Below are 25,869 nucleotides of genomic sequence, written 5' to 3' on the forward strand. Positions count from 1 at the left end.
GGATTTATTAGCCCAATCAGTATGGAGTTACTTAACTAGATAGTCTTGCTTTTTATCATTTATGTATTTTATTTATGAGTAATAGTTACAAACCGATAAGTTAAATTAAAAATGCCACTTATTAGAAGAGGACTGTCATTACAGATTCAAAAACAAAACTGAGCTTGTTATGGTATTAGAAAAGTTTTCTTATAATTGTTCCTACTGTGATTGGGCTGATTTGTTTCTCTACTAGAACCTGGTCAGTCATGACTGATAACTTTGCAAGACTAACTCTGTTAAAACTTTACAGACAATTTCCAGTACACTGTGGTGCTGTGGGATGGTCTGTATGTCAAATTGCTCTGATTGGTCAATAAATAAAACACTGATTGGCCAGTGGCCAGGCAGGAAGTATAGGCAGGATTAACAGAGAGGAGAATTGAGAGAACAGGAAGGCAGAAGGAGACACTGCCAGCCGCCGCCATGACAAGCAGCATGTGAAGATGCTGGTAGGCCACGAGCCACGTGGCAAGGTATATATTTATGGAAATGGATTAATTTAAGCTATAAGAACAGCTAGTAAGAAGCCTGCCACGGCCATACAGTTTGTAAGCAATATAAGTCTCTGCGTTTACTTAGTTGGGTCTGAGCGACTGTGGGACTGGTGGGTGACAAAGATTTGTCCTGACTGTGGGCAAGGCAGGAAAACTCTAGCTACACTGTGGTTATTTTTTTTCTTTTGCATTTGTCCTTGTTCAAATCATGTTTGGACAGCCATGTTGGTGAGGCTGTATGGGTGTATGGTGGCTTCTGACATCACTAGGATACAGAATCTCACAGCAAATGACCTAATCCTCTGGTGTTTGCAATCTTTTCACCCCTCTTGTCTGTTTAGGCATTCATTGTGTGTGTGTGTGTGTGTGTGTGTGTGTGTGTGTGTGTGTGTGTGTGTGTGTGTGTTGCTACTGAAATGTGTAGGTCAGAAGACAGTTTTGGGGAGTTGTTTTTTCCTCCCACTTTGTAGGTCCTGGAAATTGAACTTGGGACACCAGGCTTGGCTGCAAGTGCCTTTACCTGTTGATTAACCTCATGGGTCCCATTTTATCTATTAAATCCACAGATCTGTCATTCCCTGCTTTGCTGCCTTCCCTCACCACTGCTTTACCTCCAGAATTTCTCATCTCTGGCGGAAACTCTGAAACATCCCCCCTTGTGAATTCCTCTAGTGTTTTTTTTTTTTTTTAAACCTACATTTCTGAAAGGTGTTGAATATTCTTTCTAAAACACAAATTTGACCATCTTTTTTCCTTGTGTGAAATTTGTGTGGCTTAACACTTTTATGAAGCAATCTTGGAGCACAGAAACCCCCTCTGAATGATATTACACCTTGGTGATTATAACAAGTTTTAGGACAACCTCAATATCAGTAAAGTCAACAAAAATATCATCACCTATTCATTTTATGTGTTTTTTCTCCCTTTTGTTGCATTTACTTTCTGACTGCCTTGACATTACTTGAAGTTGCATTACAACCTTATACCTGTATTACTTTATTCCTTTGCAGTTATGAGTACTTTTCTCCCTCGCTATCTCTACAATGACTAACAGGCTTACCTTCCAGCATCCAGTTTAAGCATAGCTATTTTTTAATGTAAATACTCTTCTTTGATAAGATAGCCTATTTTCTCATGAACTGCTGATACTCTGTCTGTATTTCTACTGATAGTTATCACTACTGTATTTACATATCTGTTTACCTCTAGGAGACTTAGGCAAGCTGGGAGCAAGAACTGTGACTTACTGATCTTTGTGCCCTGATAAAGCTCCTGATTCAAAATAGGAAAACAATAAAAATGTTGGTTGAATACATAGAAAATTGCCATGTAAAGACAGGATTAGTTTTTCACAAAACACTATGCAACTCACTTTTCATTATTTGGTTCAATGTTGCTGCAATAATCTTTATTAAACTTTAAAAATATATTTTAATGTATGTGTATGGGTGTTTTGGCTACATCTATGTCTGTGCACCATGTAAGTGCCTAGTGCCTATGGAGGCCAGAAGAAGGCATAAGATTGTCCTGGAACTGGATTTACAAATGAATGTGAGTCAGCATGTAGGGCTTGGAATTAAACCCAGGACCTCTGAAAGAATAGCAGGTGACTTTTCAACAGCTAAACTATCTTTCTAGCTTTAGTAATCTTTCTTTCTTTCTTTCTCTCTTTCTTTCTTTTTCTTTCTTTCTTTCTTTCTTTCTTTCTTTCTTTCTTTCTTTCTTTCTTTCTTCTTTCTTTCTTTCATGTTTTATTTATTTGATACTTTTATACAATATTTTTGATCATATTTTTTCTCACCAAATTCTTCTCACATCCTCCTTCATATTTCTCCCTATCCAACTTCCTGTTCTTTTTCTTTCTTCAACAAACAACCACAAAAAAGCATGGAGTCAAATTTGTGTAGTCATAGGACCTGCCCTGGAATGTGGTTGATATGCCAAGGTATCATTACAATGAAGAAAACTAACTTCCCCCTCTCTTAGAACCTATCACTTGTGAATAGCTTCTTGTTTAGAGGTGGGTCTTTGTGCCTATTTGCCCTCCTTCATGCTGAGGTTTTCGTCTGGCTTATGCTTGTGCAGGTCTTGTGCATTCTGTCGGCCTCTGTGAGTTTGTAGGTGCACTGTGTCTGGAAAGCACTGTTACTCACCACCTCTCCTCTGGCTTTGACAGTCTTTGTACCCTTTTTCTCTATAGTTCACTGAGCTTTGAGGGTAGGAATGTGATCTAGACTTCTACGTTTAGACTGAGCACTCGAGTTTCTTACTTTCTACATGTTTTTCCATTTGTGTGTCTCCAGTCTACCGTATTTGTGATGAGGGCTTGAGTGGTGCACTACCCAATGGGTCCAGCAGCATGCCGTTTGTTGCCTTTGTATGTGATGTTCCTTTATGTTAGGCTATGTTCTGTAGGTTTCTCCCCCGAGGCTCATTGACCTGTCTCGTCTCAAGCTTTTGACCTTACAGTGTCAAGTTTGGATCTCATGCAGGAGGGTTTACATCCAGTTAAAGAGCTGTTGCTTGCCCCATGCTATCTGTACCACTGTTACACTTTGGGCATGTATCTTGTAGGCAGGCCATTATTGTAGCTCACAGCGATCTTAGTTGTGTGAGATTGATGTTCGCTTTTTCTCCTCCAGTAGTATTTGTTATCCAGGAAAGGTAAAGTTTTCAGTTAAGTACCAGCCAGACTTCTCAGTGTTCTATGTCACGAGAATGTGGTGTCTTCAGCAACAGGTCTTACTGTCAAGTTATGGAGGATAAAAAAATAGCATTGGCAATAGCCTGTAATGATTGGGATGTCTAAGTTGACCCCTTTGGCCATGCCTAAAAAGACATATAATCTAGTCTTGGTTCTGGGGGTTTTACTTGGCAGCATATGATATCTAGCTGGAGTACTCTATTCAATGATCTTTCTTATACATTTTCATTAAAATTTATTTCTCTGGATTTTTAATAATTTTTTATCTGACAAAGATATCCCAAATGACTTTTCTTTCTTACATTGAGAATATCTACTGGTGGAGAGAAATTAATGCTTTGTCCTACTGATTTTATTCACTTAAACCAATCAATAAACAATACCTAAATTATGGGCATTTTATGTGAAGAGTATAAACATGTTTATTTTTCTTGGAGAGATTAAGAGAAAGGATAGACACAGAGATGAAATAAATTTTATATGGCTTGAGGAGTGATATGGATGTTTATATTATTTATAAACCTGATTTCAAGTATTTGTAAATAAAAGCTCTACAAACATATAAAATAAAATTTTAAGCCTGATTATAATGATTTTGTGTATTTGGTTTCCATGTTATAACTATATTGTCATACAGACTAAAGAAGAACAATTTTTGACCACACAATGTTTCAATAATATTTTTATCTGAGATACTATGGCATTATAGTCTGATTGTTGTGATGTGTTTTTATAGGGCACTAACAAGTGCTGGTAAGGAACTGCAGGATAATTTTCTGAAGGCCCTGGCCATGAGAGAAGAAGATAATCGCAATGGGAAAGTGAGCGTGAGTACATTTTACCCCAAAATTCCAATGTATTTTCAAATACATGGTTCACATGCATGATACAGCCTGCAACACCTTCCATAAAAAGCAGTTTATGTACAGGCAAGAGAGACGGCTTAGTAGTCAAAGGGGCTTGCTGCTGGGTTAGATCACAAGGACTCACATAGTGTCGAGGGAAAGCTGACTAGATGGGTTCGTCCTCTGATCTGCACATGTGTGCCACAGCACATGTGCACTCCACACCCACAAAATAACAACTGTTATGTGATATCCCTGAGTATAACATATGAATATATTTATATATTATAGTAATAGGTGTAGATTCTTAATAATCATTTATGTTTATGAAAGTGGGAAATGGTGAAAAAAGATAAGATTCTAAACGTTCTTAGTAGGGAAAATGAATGTATTTGTCAGACTGGCTGTTATTTCCCACTTGTGCTAATCTTAGGTTAAATAGTCCTGCTTCTTTTCAGTCCTACCTAACTGTTATCTCTAAGTTCCATAACCCACTGACTTCCACACTTTGTTCTGTGTTGCTTTCAAGGGTGGCCTGAAAGACACTTTTGTGATCTGTCTTACAGCTCTATTTTCTGACATAATTGCTTCTAATGATCTATATTATACACCTATGAAATTTTCTCTAGAAGAGTTCCTTAATTTTTACTTGATATCCTAAGTATATAATTTTTAATCTTAGCTGGGTAATCACTTGTTTGAAAACCATAATATTGTCATACTTATTGACCATGAGAAAAAAAAATGTGTGACCATCCATTTGGTCCTTTGTGTTTGCACTGAGTTGTTTTGAGAGAAGATACAGTATTTGAGATGATTGATATGCTTGACTTGAACAATTCTACACTGTAAACACGTATCCAAATAGCATGTTGTACCCATAAATAATATATGCTTATTTCTGGCCAACTTAAAGTATAACCAAACACTAAATAATTAACTTGACAATTATTTAAGTAAGTAGCTAATTAAAAAGGTCTTCTGACTCCAAGACCATCCCCTCTTTGCTCTATGTCACACACTTAATTGATAACTTGGCAAATGTTCTTTCTCTTTCCTACACTTCACATGTCGCATCTAGTTGACCACTGAGCCTGGTCAGTTATTCCTTTTAAGTATCTCTCAAAAAAGTAATTGAGAGGACATAAATGATTCAAAATGGGGGGAGGAGGCAGCTCTAAAGTGTCTCTTTTTGTGTTCAGTAGCATTAGTAGCAGCCTGAAGAAGGCTTGAAAGAGTTTAGAAAAATGGGAGGTATGATCAAACAAGCATTTGAAATATTTGCAGCAATTGTTGGGGAGCAGTGTGTGTCTCTAAGGGGCAAAAGATGAACCATGAACCAGGGAACTCACCTGAGAGGTCAACATGATTATCAGACAATAGATAATGGCAGGGTAGGATAAAGAAATGACAGAACTAATGCTGGTAAAAGAAAGAATAAACTAGCATCCTCAGAGATCAAATCTGTAAACCATGTACTCTTCGTTTGTTTTGGTGATAGGGTCCTCCACCTGCCACTCCTGAGCTGTATCTCCAGCTCCCATGTGCTTTATTTTGACACAGGATACAGAAGGACATAGAGGGACTTGTGAAAGACTATTTACATGACTGAGTTTGGAATATTCCATGGAGAATGAATAGCTTATGGGATGAGAAGTGTAATACTGAGTTTAGAGATGTGGGTGTAGAGTGTTTCATATAGCGCAGTGATTAAAAGAGAATCTGGAGGTGGAGAGTGACTACTGTCAAGGTCAGTACTCATGGTTTGTTCAACACAACAGATCTTCAAAGGGTCTGTAAATAAAGAAAACTTGCCAATGAGGCAAATTCTTATGTTTCTCTAAGCCATGTTGGCCTGTCCTGTAATGTGGTATTTAAAAGAATATTCTTTTAATATTGATTGAGTTTGGAAACAAAACATGAGTACTTTGCACAATGCATGTTACATTAAGTATTTAATATTTAATGTGTTATATAAAGTATATTTATAGTCACTAAAGTTCGAATTGTGAATGAAATAGATATAGACAATATTGTAGAATATTTCTTTGCTAGTATATAAAGGATGGGTTTAATAAATTTGAATTAGCTCTTTAGAAAAGATAGTTGAAAGGGCTCTTTGTGAGGATTATAGATTCATTAGGGATCTAAAGATTATTCATCATTGGTAAGATTCTATACAATCAGAATATTAATAGCACCCTTTATAGAGTGTATTTCTGCTATACAAAATATTTGGTTTTTTATTACTGTTTCTCTCTATGCAAATCACTCATATTTATCACAAACATGAATAAGACATGGGCTCTCCCTACCTTTCTATTGCCACAGGTTTATGTAACTTCTGAGTGGACAAGTAACTAAATCACTTTTCAGATGGTAGTAATCTAAGAATTCTTGATTTGGTTAATGGAAAAAGGAAAAAATAAAACATTTCCTATCTAATCAGAGCGTAATGAAAGCTATGACCTTTCGCATGTGTTCCTGGTGGTTCCTCACGGTGCTTATTTTTCCCTCTATGTTGAGTGTGTAAAAGCTACATGACTGACTAGTTTGACCTTTGAAATATGTATTATTGAAGCTGGCATAAAACACTATCTACAACTTTCCATTCGCGGACATTCAAAGAAGCCACTGTAACCGGAACAGGAAAACCTATGAATTAGGTTTTCTAATATACCCATATCCGGTGTTGAAATCTCTATGAAACATAAGATTGCATTGTATATGACCAATTACATTGTGCTGACATGATCTTTCCCCTCTTTTCTATCTTGAAACTTCTCTAAAATGCTCCCTTTCAAGAAAACAAAAGTATTAGAGATATGCTGACTTCCTTTTTAATAGAATCCATGCCTGTCTGCTGTAAACCATTGTGGAGATTGTATGATTCATAATGTCTTGCCTTCATTATATACAGGTTATCTCAATGCTTGAAAAATAAAGTGCATATCAACTTCACTTTAACTAGAAATGTATAGTTGAATATCTCTGTATCTTTAATTCACTTGTCTTTGGATAAAAATATGGTATGTGGACATTGAAACAAAGGTGAAACAGAAGAGGTTATGTGGTCATATTATCTGTGTTTAATTTTTAGATTGACCACTTATTACAGGCTAAACATGCATACTTTTACTTTAAATAGTCCTAGTTTTCCCATGTATAATGTGAAGATTTTTACACTGACGAGACCTTGTCATATTAAAATAACATAAGGTGTAAAGCCCAGTTCTCTGTTGTGAAACCTTTAGGGCCTGAGAAAGGTGATGATGTAGATAAAGACTTAGGCAGAGATGGGACCTCAGCAGAATCCCAGTCTTAGTCCGATCACACAGTGAACTCTGTGAATTGTCTCACAAAGTTTCTTCTGCTTTAAAGCAAGGGAACTATGCCCTTATCCACTCTGGTCCCACTTCCTCTCTGTTGGTTGATCAATAGCTGTCGCAGAGGCAGGAGGTAGCAAAAGTGAGGCCATCCTTTGGACGAAGGCACAGGCAGCAACAATTAGCTGTTAGCACCTGCCAAGTCTGTAGATGAGTGCTAGTGTCCAGGGCAGCGACCTGGGCGTGACAGCTTTGCCACAGGTCTCTAGAGTTACCATTTTCATCTTTCATTTCTTCCCCTTACCCACTCTCCCTATTAGAAATAAATAAACTAAAACATGGGATATTTATTTCTCATGTATACCTATCATTTGTAAAGTTAATATTAAATGGTATATACACCCAGAACTTTCTGGATAAGAGGCAATGATGATAGAATTTTTTAAAAATCCAAAGGAATAATAAATACTTCTTCTGATCCCTCTCCAATAGGTAATCACAACAAAAGTTTTAAACTATTTAGAGCAAATCATAGTGAAAATATTACATCTAGCTAATGTACTACTTAAAGGAAAATATTATTGCCCTAAGTTCATTCATTTAAATAATAGCAAAACGGTGTGCCAGATGATATTTTTTGACATTGTGAATAATATCTAAAAGAAACAGTTTAATGGAGAAAACCTTTATTTGCCTAAGAGATCAGAGGTTCAGTGTGTTAATTCTGGCTAGTTGATTCCTCTGTTGTTTCTCAGTCTGTAAAAGGCAGAGCGTGACAGAGGAATGGTATATAGTGGACCAGAGCTGCTCGCCCTAGGGTAGCCAGGAAGTAGAGAGAACGCAGATTGGCCAGTGGCCAGGCAGGAGGAAGTATAGGTGGGACAAAGAGGAGAAGAATTCTGGGAAGTAGAAGGCTGAGTCAGAGACACTGCCAGCCGCCACCATGACAAGCCACATGTGAGGACACCGGTAAGCCACAAGCCACGTGGCAAGGTATAGATTTATGGAAATGGATTAATTTAAGCTATAAGAACAGTTAGCAAGAAGCCTGCCATGGCCATACAGTTTGTAAGCAATATAAGTCTCTGTGTTTACTTAGTTGGGTCTGAGTGGCTGTGGGACTGGCGGGTGGCAGAGATTTGTCCTGACTGTGGGCAAGGCAGGAAAACTCTAGCTACATATATATATGCATAGTCCCCAATAAAGCCTACTGAGTCCATGTATTACTTGCCTGTGTGTTTCAGGGCTGACTGTGTAACACTGGACAACTAATCAGTGTGCTCTTCCCTGGGGAGGACCACCTCTTCCTCTCCCAGCTTTACTCACTTGCCTGTAGTTCTCTGTGTAGGGCTGAGGTGTTGTAGGCTTTTCCCGTTCAGGAAAAAAAAGCTTTTTTGGCGTGTTTGTTGGTGGCATCCTTGTTCAACTCCTATTTGGGAGATCATTTTGGTGAAACTTTGTGGGTATGGCTTTTTGGTGTTTCCAGGAGATACAGTCTCACAGCAAAGTCTCCAGTCTTCTGACCCTTACAGTCATTCTGAACATTAGATACAGGAGTGTTTTGTAGATGTAGCCATGGGGACTGGGCTCTACAACTCTGCACTTTGATTGGTTGTGGTTTTCTGTAGTGGTCTCCATCTGTTGTTAAGAGATGTTTCCTTGATAAGAGGTGAAGACTATACGTACCTGTTGGTATAAACACACACACACACACACACACACACACACACACACTCACTGTTGCTGTTAGAGATTTTGTTTTAGGGTTTAGTAAATTAGTGTTTGTAGATTCTCCTCCTATAACTATGACTTCACTAGCACTGGTTAGTTAGGTAAGTTTCCCGTACCAGACACGGTCTTCTTCTTATTGAGTGAATTTCATATTGTGAAAGATATAGATGAGAAATGAAAATAGAAAAACACATGAAATATATTGCTAGAAATGAGTGAAATGTCTATTCAGTCAACAAATAGGTTCAATTCCAAAGATAGGACTCAGGAAACTTCTAGTGAAAATCATCTGTCAGGAAGATTGGTACTCACAATAACAAAGGTAGTCCCCAAAGCACCAAGAAGGATGTAAGAATCGTTTTTCTTTGAAATGTATAACAATTATCACTTAATCTAATCTAAAAGTGTAGTAGTAAATATAACAGGAAAACTGTTATAGTATATGGCAGTTCTAATTTGATGTTTGTATTAATAGGCAAAAATACATTATAGTCAAAAGAATTTTTTTTCTGTTTCCTTTTGAATATAATTTAATAACTCAAAAGGTTGGTGTAAGTACTACATGTATATGTACTAAATGTGCCATCAGTGGGGTTTGCATATGTGTTACATAGGCTTCGGTACCGACAGGAAGTACATGTATCAGAGAGGTGACTTATTAGAGTAGTTAACACTACAGGGCCTGTGTAAGTGTGACAATAGGCTGAGAACTTGGTAGCTGCCCAGCCTGTGAAGATGGATGCCTTAGAGTTCCCAGTCTGGTGCCCAAAGTCTGGACGATGCCTGGTATTCAGTCCACCTTGAGAGACTAAAGAAGCTGATGCAGTTAGGTGCCTCAGCATTCCCAGTCATGGCTGGAAGTCTGAAGATTCCTGGAGGATCTCTGGTGCTTAGTTCATATTGGAGGGCCAAAGAAGGTGTGCAGCAGCAGTGTAGTTTCATCACATAATATGTAAATGGTTGTATATAATTAACACATTATATTTTATGCATGTTAAATGATATGAGATTAACAGAGGGTGTGTTTGTGTGCACGCGCATACGTGTGTTTGTGTGTATGTGTGCGTGCATGCGTGCGTGCGTGCGTGCGTGCGTGCGTGCACGCACACCCACACATATGTGCACTGGGGAGCACCTGTGGGACCTGGGGATCAAACTCATCTCACTATCCTGTGTACAAATGCTTCTTCCCACTGAGACATCTTACCAGCCTGGCTGATGTCCTTTGGATGGGAAGTCATGCTGGAACTGGCAGGCATTCTTTTTTTGGACAAGTTTCAGACTGCAGGTCTCAATATTTACTCATCTGAGTTGGCTCTGAACCAAAGATTTCATTACAATCAAGACAGGAAGGTACTTGTGTTAATTTTCAGGGAAGCCTTCAATGCATTTATAGATTGCTTTAGTTCTGAGGTGTTCCTCAGAAGGCTTTTTTATTTGTCATTTTGTTGTTTTTTAACTTTCTTTTTATTTATTCTTTGTGTCTTTCACATCGTGCATCTCGATCCCATTCATTTCCCCATCCCTTCATATCCACCCTCTGCCCATGCAATGCCCTCCCCACAAAAATAAAATAAAATAAAATAATTTTTAAGTGGAAAACAGAAAAATCTCATCGTGGATGCTGTAGTGTGATACAGTGAGTCACACAGTAAACCCTTTTGTCCATATATCTATACTTGCAAGTATTCATTCTTGGATGAATCCCCCATCCTCCTTCCCCACCGTCCCTGCTCTGCTTTCTTCATGAAGTAAACATGGCTACCTCACTTTTATGAATAGTGTCCACTTTTGTATTCATCATTTACTATGTGATGGACTGTGCTTGATATTAACAGGATGATTTGTTTCTCTAAATGGCTCCACGTCTTGCTAGAATGTCTGGAAAGCAAATCAGATAATATGGCATCTCAACTATTTGAGAATACATATGTCAAAATAAATGTAAGTTAATGGTTGGTCACTGCCTTCTTGGGTGTTTCTTTGTACCAAGATGATGGAGATGTCCTTGAGAGGAATTTGTATAGCACTCTGGCATCTGTGATCAAGTATTAAGTATTTATTAAATTGTCCAGCAAGGGAAATTGTACACATATTTTCTTGTTTTTTTTTTTAAGTGGTAAAGTTTTCCAGATTCTTGAAAAACTATTTGGGGAGGAGAAGCATCCAGTTCCAAATACTTTGATTCGGGGTAAGTGGAGTTGGCATGAAACAAAACATTCTATGTCTGACCCCTTGTAAGGACCTCCATCACAGCCCTGAGTCTCTGCAAGTCTCCAGAGTGGAGAGGAACAGAGAAACTGCAGGACCACATCTTCTGTCATCAGGTGGTAACCAGAAGAGAGCAGAAAGGGACTGTGGTGGGGGGCGAGCAGAGGAAGGGGCAGTGGAACGAGACTGATACTCGTTTGGTACCAGTCTCATCACAAGTCATAACATCCTAGAAATGAAAGGAGCGGAGTTTATCTTGTTTTGCAGCTTTCCCATATGGCAATCTCCTTTGCACTCTCTCTGACAGATGGCCACTCAGCCTCTTCCTAAATAGTTGAAATATTTTCAGTGATAGGAAACTCATTCCTTTGTAGGTTGTCTTTTCCATTTTGGCAAGTTAGAATTAGACTGTAATGGCATTTTATTAACTTCAGTTATTGAAGCCTGACTATTTACATCATCCTTTTAAAGTTTTCTTGCTCATTTTATGCTAAAAATGAGCAAATCTTTCTGTCATTATTTAAGCCTTTGTCAATCTATATAACTTCTTGGTAGTCCCTACATTTTATTGTTCCTTGAAAAAAAAAACTTCAATTTAAAAACTCAAAGTGTAGCATACAAATTAAAGTATGTAACTCATAAGTGCTTATAAATTTCTATAGTTCATAAATTACTAAAAAAATGAAGCAGCTCTCTGGTCACTATCCAGAATAAGAACTAGAATATTACTGACAACAAATAAATCCCACATGTGCCCCTTGAGTCATGACTGTCCCATTCTCAAAGGCGTTCTGCTTCTGCCAAGATGCCATGCCACTCTGTCAGTTCTGAACTCTTATAAACACAATGGTATTTTCTGACTTCTGTCACCAAATGTTTCATTTGTAAGAATCACCATGTCATTGAATGCAGATGTGATGCATATTACTTCATTTGTCAAGATTTTTTAATTTTATAATAGTGAATAGAATAATGGAATCTTAATGGAACACAATTTATTTTTTCCTCTATGGCTAGAGCATTTTCTGTCCCACTTAAGGTATATTTCTATATCCCACTTAAGGCATACATTCTATCCTGCTTAAGATATCTCAGAATCACTAATATGTACTCTTTTTACACCATTTGGATGTATATTCCTTGAGATGGCTAATTTTTCATATAATGTGAAGTAGGGATCATGGCACACGGAGTAGTCATTTGTACATCTCTGCAGGATGCCAAACAAATAAAGATATGTGAAGTTCGATTTCAAAGTATCAGTCTGGGTAGTTGAAACTGAAGGAGTTTCTAGGATATAATCCAACTTAAGGCTGTGTGGTTGCAGGCTTACATGTGGGTATAGACTGAGGAGAGTAATTCTGATTAAAGCCAGGGACACTCAGTCATGTCACCCCAAACTAGAGTTGGTAATTTCTGGCATGATCAATGTATTGTTATTGAATAGAATATGTTGCAATTTCTAATGACCTGGATGTTATTTTAAATAGCATATCCTATAATTGTAGTCTTTGATTACATTGGCTTATGCTACACTATAGTTAAAGGTTGTATTTAATTAAGAATTATAGTAAATGAGATTGTATATGAATGATTAAAAAGTCATGTCTTTTTCTTTTCTGGTCCAATGGGATTAACTTGAAGGCCAGAATTTATATTTCATCTCACTAATTTTAATGAATTTTTGTGTTATTCGGGTCATTTGTCAACTTATCAGGATGTTCACATTCAAAAAATAATTAATTCATCATAATAATTATCTCTAGCTGTGCTCTCAATGTCAGAAAGTTTGATAAGGAAGTGACGGATGGTCAGTGCTGGGTACTCCAGGGTCATCTCTTTCTGCATCCCTGTTCAGGGTCTTGAGGTGGGGCTTATGTTCTTGTCAGAGCAAGTTTCTTCCAGAGTCTATTTATTTTACCTCTGTGTAAAAGACTATCCAAAGCATAGCGTGGTGTATGTCCAAATGTTATTCTTTGGCCTTGAGCCATGTCTACTGTGAGAAAATAAAACATTTATGAAGAGTAGCTTTCATTTAGCCAAGTCTAAAACAAAACAAAACAAACAAAAAAAACAGCTTAGGTATGCATTTATTCCAACTGAAATTACATTTTATTCAAGGCATTATGAAGGCATGATATGAATTATGGATCTGTGTCCGGTCATGTTAGATCTAATCTCTAGGCTGGTCCTTTACGTTTTTATTGATTATATAGTTCTTTACTTTCTGGGTTACTGATCCCCAGTTTAAACGCTGTGACTGCACTCTCTCTTAGGACACCTGTGATCACCACAGGATGCTTTCTCAGTTCCTCCTCACTAGCAGGGGCACCATTTGCACCTTCATCATTATGTGTTTTACACTCACATCCTATGCACCAGTTTGTTTTTCTCTGATATAATGGGAATGAGATACTGGAACACGCATTCCTGTTGGGGTTAAGCTGTGTTGTCTGTAAACCAATAGGTCTAGGCTTAAAGTCCCTAATCACTACTGTTAATATGTATGCGTTTTTAGCTTGTCTGAAAAATTTGAATTACTGAGGAGACAATGATTTAAAATCATACTAATAATGAATACAGATTCAAAACTCTCTCAGTTATACTTTGTGATTGTGTTGTTATGAATTTCTTTCTTTCTTTTTCTTTTTTTTTAAAGGAACCCTATTACACCTCTTCTTGCAGACTACTACTGTTACATCCTCAGGAAATCTTTCAGGTCTGAAATTTGTGTTTCGAGTGTAAGGGTTCATTTATTCCTAAAGCACTACCAGTAGTGTTTTTATAAGGCATGTGACCAAATCATAATATGTGCTTTAAGCAATGAAGTAATGAAAGTTGTTGACTATCAGTAGGAAACTTGGATGCTATGCAGTTGATTTTGGGATATGAGGGGGAAAAAAGCTAAAGCTCACTAGATCTCAAAGGGAAAACTAAAAATCCATGAATAATAAACAGAGAAAATATTTTTAAAAGGCAGGGTGTCAAATTCCTATGACATCAGTTTAATATATATGATCCACATTCATATATAGCACATAACTAACACTCCAAGTGACCTTGGCCACCGAATGAAGGCCATATTTTTGAAAGACTGGAGTTGTACTGAAGTAGTTGCTGAAATAGGGTAGGCACAAATACGCTTTCCTTCCATTCGGTATATAGAACTTTCCCCCACCTGTTTATTTTTCCTTAAACAAACATATTATCTGATATAACCAATCCAAAGAAAATGTTCTCCCAACACATGAATGAAATCCCCTCTTACTACCCCTTTGCTAAGTCCTGGAGATTCTGATGTAGTTCGGGCTCTTATATCATTTTCATGTCACTTTTGGAATCACTTCAATGAGTGCCCAGAATTATTTTCAAACATTTAATCAGCTTCTGTTTAAGCCTGGTTTCTCCATTGAGAGTGGGAGTTTATTTTCCGTATGCAAGCATATTATAACGCAGACTGGAATCCCTGTGCTGAGATGAAGCTTTATATGAGAAATCAGCTTTAGTCTTAACGTCTTTGATAGAGACACAAAATGACATAATTAAAAATGTTACATAAAATTGTTTCGCGGCCCTTATGAACATTCTTTCATACTATGGTTATTTTCCGATAATTAGATATGGGCTTATGGAATGTTAAAGATATGGGCTCCATAGGTGTGTCTCCAATTCATAGATGAATTGTGGTACTGGTGAGACTACTTCAGGGCAAGCCTCTGTTCTTTGTTTCCATTGTGGAGTGGCAGTGGTAAAGGCATCTACTCAGTGAACTGTAGGATGTGTGTAGTGTGGTGTCCATATTTACTGAATGCTTAACAAGTAGTAGGTATTAAGAGATATTAAATTATCATATGAAATAGTAATTCTTCCCAAAATTAACTGCATAAATTTTTAAAATGTCATTGCTTTTAGTGTATGGATGATGAAATTGAGGCTCAGAAAATATGATAGAGCCTTGCATCCATCTTAACTATCCCCTAAAACTGGAGTGGTTAGAATCTTAACCTCACTGTTTTATTACTTGGCATTATTAAAATTTTGAGCTTCTGTAACTTATTTTGTCTAAATGTTGAATATCTGATTTGTATATTTCTTAAATATCCTTGTTTATAAATTGTCTTTGAATGCACATACTATGCTTTTGTGCATAACTTTTCAGGGCACTGATATAAGTTTGCATTAAGTTGACAAAGATTCCAAAGTCAAATGGAATGAGGAAGTGATCTTGACTCTCAAGTAGCTATGCTGGAAGAATGGCTGAGGGTCCAACTGAAGGCCTCCTGTCACGGTGCTCTCCTGTTTTAGACTTTGGGACAGTGTAGAGGAAAGTATGTTGTACTCTCTGAACATTAATGTATGATCCCCATACCATCTCAATCTTAAATCAGTTATTGATTTACTAATCCTTTGTGAGAAATGTATAGAGGATTCTCATATCCATCTCCAGGGTAAATAGAAAGGGTAGAACAGTGCATTGACAAAAATCAACAGATTTCAAGTTAATGAAAAGGAGAAGTCAAGGTTGAATCCCTAAGCACGCTCACTAAGTAAACCAAACTTACTGCTTTGGCAAGAACATTTGCAGTCACCGAGTTTGTGCAGTATTATGGTTATCCTACGGCCTGTGGCCTAAGACATTTCAAAGAAAAATATCATGAGAATATATATGCATGAAAGATTTTTACATTTCAGTATTCATCATAAAGCTCAAGAGAAGTAAATTCACTGAAATGTAGGAACACTTCTATATCAGAGGAGACACTAGATCTTTGTCTTATACAATGTGAGAATTCTAGGATAAAAATATTAAATACAGAAATCAAGCATCAATTTAGATTGATGAGACAAATCTAGATGGTCCTAGTGGCTAATCTCTGTCTTCTCTTGGTGGCTTAGCAGAGTCCTGTCTTTGCAGGTCTGAGCTAGCCAAATGGAGAGACTGTACACATTCTAACAAGGCTATTATCTAAGGAGGAACCTTTTTTTAATGGAGATTTTTCTTCTCTTAGCACTGTGAATGAAAGGGTACCGACAAGGCTCCTCCTTGTTGGAATGTTGGCCATGTGCACCTACATCTGGTCAGAGGTGTAGATAATGTGCACTGTCCTGCTCCCTGACTTGTCGTTTTTCTCTTTATAATCCTTTGTGTGAGACCCATACTGTACCATGCTGGTAGTGTGTGGTCAGTCATAAACCCTGTCCTTACAAATGTTTAAGCAAATTGTCATATAGTGTTAGTAGCAAGAATATCTCCCACTGTGTTGCCAAAGCTAAAAGTATCAGAGGCAAAGACTTATTTAGACTGTGATCTGTTAAAAACCCCATATAAGTAAAATGAATACACTAAAAGTCAAATGTGAGCATTGTGCTAATAAAATTTTCATATCAATTTTTCTTTCTGCCATCTCCTATGACAGATAAATAGGCATAGGCATGAATGGATTGAAAAAACTGTTCAAACACCCAGAGATGTCTATTAATGTATGATACAAAATACCAAAATAAAAATAATACTTAGACACACTTGTGCTTCTCAAATTCAATTTTTTTGAGTATTCACTATTAGAAGCCTTCAAGTAGTCTTTTCCTCTATAAATGCAGACATTTTGTAATCCTAGAACATGGTAGGCTGAGCTAGGAGGATTTTCAGGAGTTCAAGGGCAGCCTGGTCCTCAGAGTGGGACCCTGTGTCTGAAACACACAATGGGGACAGAATAATCAGAACACCTTATGTACGTGCATGAAATTGTGAAGGAACAAAATTAATCAGCAAAAAACCAAAAACAAAACACCAGAAACAAACAAGATTGATGGCAACCTAAATTCTAACAATATGAAATTAATATAAAATGACTTAATAATCTAAATGTTAGACTATTATGAAACTATTAATAAGGTTTCAGTCAAATCAGTGATGCTTTAAAACATTCACAATCAAATCCAAAAAACGACATTCAAAATGGAGATAAAAATAGCAGTGTATAGTCATTCTTTTTCATTCTAAAGGACAAATAATACTTTAAAGACCTAAATCTTATTCAGTTATATCCATGGTATTAGGATGGGACATCAAAACAATACATGCTTGGAAACAGTCATGAATTTGGGCCTCACTCATTTGTTAATGACTAATTTTTGCTCATGTGAAACTAATTATCAATTAAATATTCTTTACATTTTCAAAAAGAAACATTGTCAGTAAACAATTCAAGAATAAAATCACTCCATTTCTCTTTTAATTTAATTGAAGGAGGCTATTCTCAGAAAGATCCTCATTTCACCAGAAGGGACAAGTTGAGATTATGTCCGTCAGTGGAGTAATGTAACTGTAATCTGTTTTTCTGCATTTTTCCTCTGTCCTCCCAATTTTATTATTTATATATTATTTCAAATGGTTACAGATAAAATGTTCACTTAAAACCAGAACATAAGAAGAAAGTTTCATTTTGTACTCACATTTAGAGATTGTGAGACCTGGATTTTTCTAGTTGAAGCCTTTATCTCCAGCATAACCAGAATTAGTTCCTTCAGGTGTTTGCCTGAGGGTTGATGGTTTAGGTGTTAAGAGCTCTGCTCTTCCAGAAGACCTGGATTCAATTCCCACCACCCACTAGGTCGCTCAAAACTGCAAGTCCAATTCCAGGGACTCCAATTCCCTCCTCTGGCCTCAAGCAGTAGACATGCACATGCTGCAGAGATACACATACAGGCAAACACGGACACTTAATAAAGACACAGGGGTGTGTGTGGAGGGGAGAGTTTTCCCTAAGGAAGTAAGGATTGAAATCAAAGAAGGAAACTTAAAAAATATCTATTTGAAAAAACTAGGGTTGTAGGGGAAGGAAATAACATTTAGTTATCAAAAGTTTGAGGAGCTCAGAGTGTCTATAGAAAAGTCATAAAAGTTGGAGGGCAATGAATGCAAGCTAACGAACCCCCACCTCTACACCCAGCACTGATTTAGCCAGCTGTCCATAAAAGATTCGGGTTTGTCCTTAACTAAATATAAGATCTCAAAGAACTGTAGAAAATAGTCTAGTGTCCCATTTTCTTGTCACATCTTGACTTATAGTATCAAGTCATGACAGGTGAAACTCAAGATGTGTTTTATAAAACCCCAGAGCAGGAATTGATTTACCAACCTTCCAACATGTAGCCTTGTTTAGGCCTAAAGAAATGGTTTCTTTTATGAAGTTTCTAGACAGTAGCATGAATAGATATGGTGCATGGGCAGGTGGCTCACAGTTAGGTTCATGTAGGCATATATAAAGATGTGTGACTAAAGGCGCAATGAATTCATTAGGATCAGAACTATAAAGCAAAGACGGGACCAACATGTATCGAGATGAATGCAGGGACAGCAGCTGAACACTCCAACAACAAATGCATTTCATATTGCACATCACAAAAGCAGGCTTCATTGCGTTCAAGTCCTTGCCTTAAACGCTTGCCCTAGAGTTCAGTTTGATAACAGAAGGGACATTTTAACATTAGGGAGATGAAAACATTAGGAAGACGAAAGGGAGAATGAAGGAGAGGAGAATTTGGAACTGACCCAATATTGTCTTCAAGGGAAGTGCATTAAATTAGAAAAAAAACTCTAACCGAGTTCATTTCACATTGGCGTGATCACACATTTTGCCACCAGCGAAAACAGAGGCTCAGAGGTAAGTTAATTTCTGTTACAGAGAAAAAAATTAAAGCTAGTTTTATTACCAAAATTATATAAAATGCCTATGTTGGCTAAAAGAGAAGTGACTGTAATTGTACTTCAGGTTGCATTGAAATAGTTTACTCATATTTTGGACTGTGGAAGTTCGATGGTTTGCATGGCGCTTGTGTGCAGATGCATTTTCTTTCAAGCATTTCCCTTTCAACCAGATGTACAATACAAACGTCTGTAACATTATTTTCCAAAAGCAAAAAGTAGCCTAATGGGAGGAGAAGGAAAATACCAAATATGATTTTCCTAAAGTGTTTTTGCAATAATCATTTTTCCTTAAACATAAAAGAAATTACACTCATACATCTTACTGTGACTACAGACTGGAAAACTGAAAACCTAGATTATATAGCCAAGAGGAAATGATTATGAAATGCTCCTTCTGACTTTACTGCATCTTTTCAAAGAAAGGAAATAGAGACTAATGTCAGGAATGTGTTTTCAAAATGAGTTTTTAGCTTCTGGTATTTGTTCTGAGTTTAATCTGAAAATAAAATTAAAAGAAGACATGTGTTTGTTTCTTTGAGGATAAAAAAAGTTCGTATGTCATTTACTTAGTAATATCATTATGTCAACCTTCTCATTTTGTTTAGATCTATTTATTAGGAACTAATATAATATGAAGAACACTAGAGTCCCTGACCTAGATCCACCTACTTAATAATACTTTAAGTTGGCTATTTAATTATTTATTCTCTCTCTGTGTCTCTCTGTCTCTCTCTGTCTCGCTCTCTCTCTCTTTCTCCCTCTCATGTGTGTGTGTGTATGTGTGTGTGTGTGTGTGTGTGTGTGTGTTTATTTGTGCCATGGTGTTCATGTGGAGATCAGAGGGAAATTTGTAGGAATCTGTTTTCTCTTTCCATCATGTGAGTTCCTAGGATTAAACTCAACACTCCCATGTGACCTTCCTCTTTCTATCTTTTAAACTCAGGCCTTTATTCTTTTAATTCTTGTTATATGTGCATATATATTTATAAATATATAAATGTAACCTACTTGGTTCATATATGTTACTTGTATGTATATGTATTCTTGAATGATTTTGATAATTATTGTTTGGAATTTTCATACTTGCTACATAGAAGGCATGAAGTGAGAAAATCAAAATGGAATAAAGTCAGGCTAGGTTTTGGAAAAATAATTCCTTTATATAAATGAATGATAAAAGCCACTTATAAATGCCATCTTTACTCTTTTTGTATTATGTTTTTGAAATCAGCTTAATTTTTACTTTCCTAGTGGTAATATAAAAATAGAATACTTAGTACTTGTGCTGTGTAGCCCTATGGTATCCTGAATTATCAACCACATTAGAAATGCTTTCATCTGGTCATTTAGATAATAAAAAGCATTGCAAAGGTAGAGAGAGTGTCTATCTTGTTATTTGATATAGTCTTTACTGCGGCAGGATGTCCAGGTACTCAGTAGTGTTTAAAGCATGAAGGGCCAGGAGTTACAATATGTCTATAATCTCAGAACTAAGCAAGTTGAAGCAAGAGAACCGCAAGTTTGAGGTCACCCATGGCTACTTAGTGAGACCCAGTAAAGTCGCAGTAATACCTACTATGTTAGAAAATTCCTAAACTATATGCATATATTAAAGGAATTTAAATGCAGTTACCATATAATGAGGGAGACCATGCTCCAACTAGTCATCATTTGCTACCAAATAAAACCACCAATATGGGGCAATTGTTTACATCTTTTCCAGTCATTAACCAATATGGTCCCATAGAACCCCTCAAACATTATGGACTATTGTCAGTGCTATTGGTTACCCTCCGCAACCTGATGGTAGGCCCTTGTTAATGAAGACACTTTGTACTTAGGGCACAGAACATTGAGAATTAGAGGTGGAACTCAATGGGAAGCTTCACTTCTGCTGACCAGTGTTCACAGTGCTAGAGAGAGGTTCCTCTGATTACCACCAGAGAGAAAATTAATCATCATTCTCACCCGGCTACGAATACCACAAGCTACAGTAGAAATCTGCCTTCAAGACATACACTTCTGGTGGGAGGAAGGGCAAATGAGATCAAGGTTGTGTGGTACAGTCTCAAGAAATCATATTGTTTTATGTTTATCTAAAATTATTACATATAATCTCTCTCTGTGTGTGTGTGTGTGTCTGTCGTCTGTCTGCCTGTCTGCCTGTCTATCTTAAACAAAGTTATGCGACTTGGGCTGACATGCTCCCTATGAGAACCATGAACTAACAAAAACCCCAGTACTAGTCATGAGAAACCTCCTTTTGAAAGGTTTGTCAGGGTAGTTGAAATGACTCCACAAACAATATAGACTATTGCTGATGTCTTTGGATGCCTCTCAGAGGGTGAAGATACACCCCTTCTACTGGAGACACTGTACACTTGGGACAGTGGATTGGTTATTAAGTTGGGTCTTACCTGAAACCTCCCTCCCTATGGCTGATGCGTAATACCAGAAAGTACTATGAAGTTGCTAAGGAGGTCTGGAGGAAGCAATTAACAATCCTACATTGAGGTGACACCTCACTCATAAACCATAAAAATGAGCAGCATGGCATGATATCTGGAGGAAGGAAGGAATCAATATAACTATATTTTGATTAAAATGTAAAAATAAATTAATTTTTAAAAAGATATGCCCTGTAGTACAATAGCAGTACAAATGTTATAGGAAAACCCAACCACTTTTGGATTGTATTTAAGGCCTAGCCCATGAGGCAGAACCCAAACTACTGTTGTTAATGAGGTTGAGAACCTGAGGCTAGATAGCTCATGGGCTCTAGTGGAAAGCTTACTACTATTATTCTGCTAAAGAAATACATAGACCAATACATCATTTAACCCTAGTCAGAGAAGTTTCTCCTGGTAGATGGTATTTAACCCAAAGACACAAATGGACAATGTGCACAGAATGAGACACTTTGGAGGACCCAGTCCTAAATGAGATGTCTTTAACAAAGACATGAAGCCTTTTCATGAAGGCTCAGGGGTCAACATGGAATAAGAGGAGTACAAATTGTAAGAGCCATAAGTGACGGATGACTCTCAGGAAACATTTTCTTCTAAATACAATATGGCAGAGGTACATATGAACTCACAGAGACTGTAACAGTATGTAAAGACCTGCACAATTCAAACTAGGTAAGATCCCAGATCAGAGAAAGAGGAGTGGGCACAAAATTCCACCCCTAGCCAAAAGATATTTGCAATTGGTAGCTGCTGGGAGAAGGAAAATAAATTTTCCTCAGTGCAGTGACACTTGCTACATCAACCATACTCCCGGGCAGGACTCATGCCCAGGAACAGTTGGCCATCACAAAACAGGCACCATGGTTGTTTTGCTTTCTTTTTTCTTTTCTTTTCTTTTTTAAATAGAGAAGGACCATGAAGTTGGGTGGGTAAAGCTGAGGGAGATCTGGGAGGAGTTGGGGAGGGGAAAGAATATGATCAAAATATACTGTATGGAAACTAAAAAAATTTAAAATATATAAAAATAAGAAAGATGGAGGAGGAAGGGGAAAGAAAGGGAATCTTAGCACCCAAACAAAAACAAACCAAAACCAGAAAGTGAGGCAAAGAGAATGGGTAGAGTATGGAAAAGGGGAGGGGAAGATGTAGATACGCCAAGGATCACAGTATGGTCATAAAAATTGTAAGAGTTTATTAGTTTGAGTTTTTATTGCTGTGAAGAGACGCCATGACTATGGCAACTCTTATAAAGAAAATAATTAATTGGGGTGGCTCACTTACAGTTTCAGCCCATTATCATCATGATGGGGTGCACGGCAGCCTGTGGGCAGATGTGGTGCTGGAGTAGCTGGGAGTCCTACATCTTTCAGGCTATGGGAAGTGGACTGATTGTCACACCGAGGGCAGCTTGAGCAAAAGAGACCTCAAAGCCCACCACCCCCCAGGTACACACTTCCTCCAATAAGGTCACACCTCCTATTATTGTCAGTTCCTTTGGGGACCATTTTCTTTCAAACCACCGTGTTCTACTTCCTGGCACCACAAAGAGTGAATTGCACTAAAATCTAAGTCATCTATAAAACGTCAGTATTTTCTGACTTCAGAAATGTGTAGTTTTTCTGAATACCCAAGGGGTTGGTGACATATGTCTAACTGGCTTCTGCCTGTGGAGAGGAAGCATGGGAAGAGGATACATCTGGAATAAGAAGGGCTGTCATGATAATTTGTTTTATAATTTAAACCGAAAAAAAAAACCATGTGTCATGATAAGGGGAAGTATGTTTTTTTTTTTTATATCCCATTGCATTAAGAAGGGGAAATTACAGTGATGATTCATAATGGACCACCTTGGAAATTACATTGATCTAAGAGCTCACACAATAAAACAATATGAAGATTCTGCAAAGGAGCTTGCTTTTATTTTAGATTAGATATAAAGCATGTCCTAACCAGAATTTCTTTTAAATTTTTTTATATTCAATTAATATATTTAGATGTTTTCATTACAGATATGTTATCTTATTTTTTTATAATCATTTACAAGTGTCAAACTTAGGTAGTTTGGAAATGTTATAAATGTCTGGATTTTTTTTCATCTTGCTGTATCATTTTCAGACCACTGTCTCTTGTTCTCCCAAACACTTGAAAGCCCATTCGTGAAAATATTACCTGAATTCAAACACATACATTGCACATACATGTTCATATTGTTTATCACTTACCAATGTGACTGACTGATAGATGGCCCTAAAGAACCAGAGGTCAGCATTCAAATAGGCTTGAAGTAGGAGGGTTCGTTCAGGTCTGAGTACACCTCATGTGGATTTCCTCACTTATTTACTGAAGCTAAAGCAACAGGAGCCTGACGCTGCTCAGAGCTTGAAGAGGGAACTGACAGAAAGTTCAGCTCATGGAAAACTTTCTCCTACAAGTTAGAAAAACATTCTGGCTTCATCCTGCACATACATTCCGCCCCAAGGCTTCTTGCTACTGTTTTCCGAATTACTCACTGGCTTGATGAATGGCAGTCACAAGTAGTGTTTTTACTGCAATGTACAGATGTTGCTATTTTCCATGATTTTCTTGGAGAAAGTAGAGGGCTTTCATGTTGAAAAAAAAATCATTTTGGATGAAAGAAAAGAACTTAGATTTCTACTTTTCAAAATTCTATATGCTACCTACCTCTTTACTCTACTTTTTTAAAAGTAAGTTTGTTTAAGGAACCTGTCTTCCTTGGCATTGATAGAAAGCAGATGTTAACAGCTGGATGAGGCTAGGAAGTTTAATGGGAATAATAAAGAAAAATATGGTGATGTTGTTGAGGGTGAGAAGTGGGGTTAGAAGACTTGTAGAGAGCAGTAAAGCAAAGAAAGATGAAGAAAAGCAGATGAAGTGAAGAAAACGATGCATGAAACATTTTATGGAGGCTTAGGTTTGCCTATATTTAATAAAGATTTAACTGGATATTTAAGGGCCTTAATTTCTTTTTTAAAAAATTTATTTACTTTGTTTGTTTTATATCCAGGCTGCAGTTTCTCCTCCCTCCTCTGTTCCCAGTCCCTCCTCCCACTCCTCCTCTGTTCCCACTCCCCAATCCACTCCTCCTGATTAGGAAAGGGCAGGTCTTTCATGAATATCAACAAAACATGGCATTTTAAGTTGCAATTAGACTAGGCACCTCTCCATGTATTAAAGTTGGGCAAGGGGAACCAGTCTGCAGAGTAGGGTCCCAAAAGAAGGCCCTTAGTTTCTAAGACTGTTAAATCCAGGCTTTGAACCCAGTATGAAGCATGGAGTATGGATGAATTCCTTGGAAAAAAATTCCAAGATCTTTAGTACATGTATGTATGATATTTGAACTTTGTGCCGTATTCACAATTGCAAGTTATTAAAACTAATCCACATCATATTAAATAATGTTACTTTTTCAAGAAAGAGTCATGCCACGTGCATTTTTACAATAGCAAACTAAAGTGAAATCTGAATAGTTTTCATAGGTATTAAAGGGCTTTTTCTATGATGTTGTTTAGCTATGTTGAAGAATCCTGATAATTATAGTTTGATGTTGATGCAAATATTTTTAAGGTCTGGCCATTATGCTATAAAAAGAAGATCTTTGGGAGCTGGTGGGCTTTTCTTATAAAAAATTATTGGAAGGTTTGTTTTCTATAATCTGCTAAGAACAAAAGTCATTAGCACTTTATAAATACTCAAGTACAATGGCAGAATATTTGTATAGCATCATGAGTTTTAAGCAGTCAAGTGTAAAATGTACAAATCCTATTTCAATTAGTTTTTTTCCATAAGACAGGGTTACTCTATGTAGCCCTGACTGTCCTGGATCTCCCTCTGTAGACCACGGTCGCCTTGAACTCACAGAGATCCGCCTGCTTCTGCCTCCCTAGTGCTGGGATTAACGGCATGTGCCACCACCGCCCAGCTTTAATTAGTTTTCTAACTGTTAAGTGTTATAACGGAATGCCCAGTGAGGTTTTATTTGACATTTAGTGTTTACAACGTTTCCTCATTTTTATTTGACACGTGCAGAACTAACTTTTTCTCTCCTTGTTGCTTCCTTCCTTATGCCCTTCCCGTTATGTAGGCCAGGCTCGTCAGGAACTAAAAATTCTGCTCTCTCTGCCCATCAAGGGCTAGGATTATTGATGTATTTACAGTGTGCCAGGCAACAGTTCCTTTTCCTTAAAACATACATCTATATAATTTTTTATATTTACATCAATTTTGCATGTATCTATATATATTTTTGATTTTTCAATGATAACTGGCCCAGCTATAAATTTGAACTTTTACTTACCATATTATATTAGAATTTGTGC

General features: G+C 37.2%; 1 protein-coding gene across 2 annotated transcripts in view; it reads left to right on the forward strand.

Moving 5' to 3' along the window:
• Positions 1-25,869, forward strand: part of Cfap299 (cilia and flagella associated protein 299) — a 513,995-nt gene that overhangs the window by 177,644 nt on the left and 310,482 nt on the right. For both annotated transcript variants that reach the window (XM_037209190.1, XM_028873155.2), the window contains exon 3: positions 3,977-4,067. In XM_037209190.1, the coding sequence (XP_037065085.1) occupies positions 3,977-4,067 (91 nt within the window). The remainder of the gene's footprint in view (positions 1-3,976; positions 4,068-25,869) is intronic.

Source organism: Peromyscus leucopus, chromosome 10 (genome assembly GCF_004664715.2).
Source record: "Peromyscus leucopus breed LL Stock chromosome 10, UCI_PerLeu_2.1, whole genome shotgun sequence".
Lineage (NCBI taxonomy): Eukaryota > Metazoa > Chordata > Mammalia > Rodentia > Cricetidae > Peromyscus > Peromyscus leucopus.